Raw genomic sequence first — 2,436 nt, 5'->3', positions numbered from 1 at the left:
GGGAGAAGGTCTGCTAATAACGTGCAAAAGCATCTCAGCCATGAGTGATGGATGAGCCGAATCTCCTAATTCGGTTTCTATGGCGTAGGGTCTCATGGTTGTCTGCTACACGGCGTTTCCCTGGGTCTTCCCTCACTTCTGATGGTTGACTTCCATTTGCCTGAAAATGATCAGCTAAAACTGGTTGGACCGAAGACTCTTCTTCCGTGCTGTGTGACTCTGTGAGTCTGTTACATGTTTATGCCATCTAATTAAATGAGAGCATACGTGTATTAAAAATTGTACCTGTGTGAAGAAAAGTCGGTGAGCAAACCTAAATAGCCTTCATCTGGTCCCAATAAAGAAGACAGCACTGCACCATTTCAGTCAGGAAATCGTATTTTCTGAGTTATGAAAAAAGCATGTTGTTCTGATTTCCCACAATGTCACTGCGAGCTGGAACCATGGGTCACAGTCTCAGAACAGGGCGTAAAACGTTCAGTATTAAGATGATCAGAGAGTTTCCAAACGGACACTGTGGAGTACACCCGAAACGTTGATTTCTTGATGTCCTCATACTCACTGCGATGCTGTGCTCTTTCACCTTACTGTTGTTTACCTGTGGATCTCTCTGGTTCAGAACGTAATTGAGGTCAAGACTGTCAATATGTTAAAGAAGGAGACTCGTGTCCTGCTGAGGGCAATCGGGGTGAACTGACAGAGGAAGAATGCGGAAAAAAAGCATTGTGGTGAAAGATCGCTCGTACTTTCCACATATGTGCACTCATCAATGAATGCTTTAATCATATGCCTATGTGTACTGTGAGATAACTTACAGAACTTGTCGGCTACATCTATTCAATTATTATTTTTTATTCAGCATTATGCAATCGCTAGGATACCAAGGAAGGACATTTTGTTTGTCTATTTAGCCGTATATAACGTTTCAATGTGCTATTTTGTCAGATAATTGAGTGCCTTTCCTGCAGTATTCACACGAAAAATGCATTCCACAAGTTTGAGGCAGCAATATCTTTCATTATTTTTTCCAGACAGAAATAAGCTTGACCGGGATTGTAAACTGAAGCATTGGATCTGAGTGTCTGCAATGGACTAATTTATTTATTTGTCAAATGTCACCGCTCATGCTTTTTTAAAAAAAAACATTGATTTTTGAGATTAAAGGTAGAATATACATACGAATGCAAAATTTTAAACTAAACAAATGAAAACAGGATGCAAAATCGAGATCAAATGTTCACTCAGACATTGAAGGAATATCTGCATAAAGCATTTTTTTTTATGGAGCCCGATGGACGAAGATAATTCTTTGGCGAACATCGACATAAAATTCAGTTTCAGCTACAAAGAGATTCCCTTAAATATATTTGTCTTGTCCACGGGTTTTTCAAATAATGTGATTTCTTTCCTTCCATAGAGATTTCCCCACGTGCTTTAGCTCTTCTCTGAATTTGTTCTGGGTTGCTGCATAAATGCATGGGTTCAGGAAACAACTCAACAACTTCAACATATTTCCTGTTTCAGTTGCGATGTATTCAGGGTTGCCAAAGTCACCCCGGTAGTAGTTAGGGTGTGGCAATCTGGTCATGACCAAACACACCGACTGCGTCAACCAAAGCAATATTAAACTACCTGATACCGAGAACAATAAAATAATGGACTTGCTCCGGTTTTCCATCCCTGATTGGTTTCGGTTCTCAGTTCTGTGACCCTGGAGTCCAACGCGAGTCCTATTCGCAACGACAACACGGTGGATGGTTAAAGAATTAAACAAGAAAATTAGGAGAAATGGAAGCCAAGCAACCCAGGTGCTGTAGAACCAGACAAACGCCATTCCGGGAGATGAAGCAAAGAACGTTTCACTTGACCGGCAGCCCCATTCAATTTGATTAATGATTTGCACTGGTTCATATGCAAACAAAACCGGGATGTTCTTTAACATGATCAAAACTGAGATGATTATTAATATTCTAATTGCAGTTTTTTCAGTGCAATGATTTGTCTTAAACTTCTGACAGCAGATCACCACAAATCTGTCAAATGTGAAGGAAACGGTGAACCAAACAATAAAATCTACACTGTTCGCAATCATGTATGCAATGAGCTTGCACACAGGTGTGTGGGACAAGAAGGAAAATGGGAAGTGATAACTCAAAATACGATACACTATAATACTATTGATAATAACCAATAGATCCGACATTGCCATGGCCACCATGTAAGCCGAGATGCATTTGGAAAGACCACAGTTTCCTCGGAAAAGGATTAAAATAGTCATCATGTTCGCTGTCAGAGAAACAGAAATGTTCATTAATATTGCAATGCATTGTTGAAACAGAGGAAAATATACTTTTGAACACATTCTGAGTGATTTACATAATAGAAAATTTACCCAAGCATTCAATACACTGATCCAGTCATCAATCTATGTGGTAT

At 39.6% G+C, this 2,436-nt stretch overlaps 1 protein-coding gene across 1 annotated transcript; it reads right to left on the bottom strand.

Annotated features, from left to right (window-relative positions):
* Window positions 1-1,387: 1,387 nt before the first annotated feature.
* On the bottom strand, window positions 1,388-2,281 carry LOC122545440 (G-protein coupled estrogen receptor 1-like). Its single transcript, XM_043684464.1, has one exon. The coding sequence runs from the start codon at window positions 2,279-2,281 to the stop codon at window positions 1,388-1,390; it is 894 nt and encodes a 297-aa protein (XP_043540399.1).
* Window positions 2,282-2,436: the final 155 nt, after the last annotated feature.

The sequence above is a fragment of the Chiloscyllium plagiosum genome, unplaced genomic scaffold, assembly GCF_004010195.1.
Source record: "Chiloscyllium plagiosum isolate BGI_BamShark_2017 unplaced genomic scaffold, ASM401019v2 scaf_71602, whole genome shotgun sequence".
Classification (NCBI taxonomy): Eukaryota; Metazoa; Chordata; class Chondrichthyes; order Orectolobiformes; family Hemiscylliidae; genus Chiloscyllium; species Chiloscyllium plagiosum.
The sequence above is the reverse complement of the archived record's forward strand: the minus strand, read 5'-3'. Positions and strand labels throughout refer to the sequence as shown.

Bases quoted from the DNA above. Each gene is read 5' to 3' on its own strand.
- LOC122545440 (XM_043684464.1), bottom strand. From the start codon at position 2,281: ATGATGACTATTTTAATCCTTTTCCGAGGAAACTGTGGTCTTTCCAAA.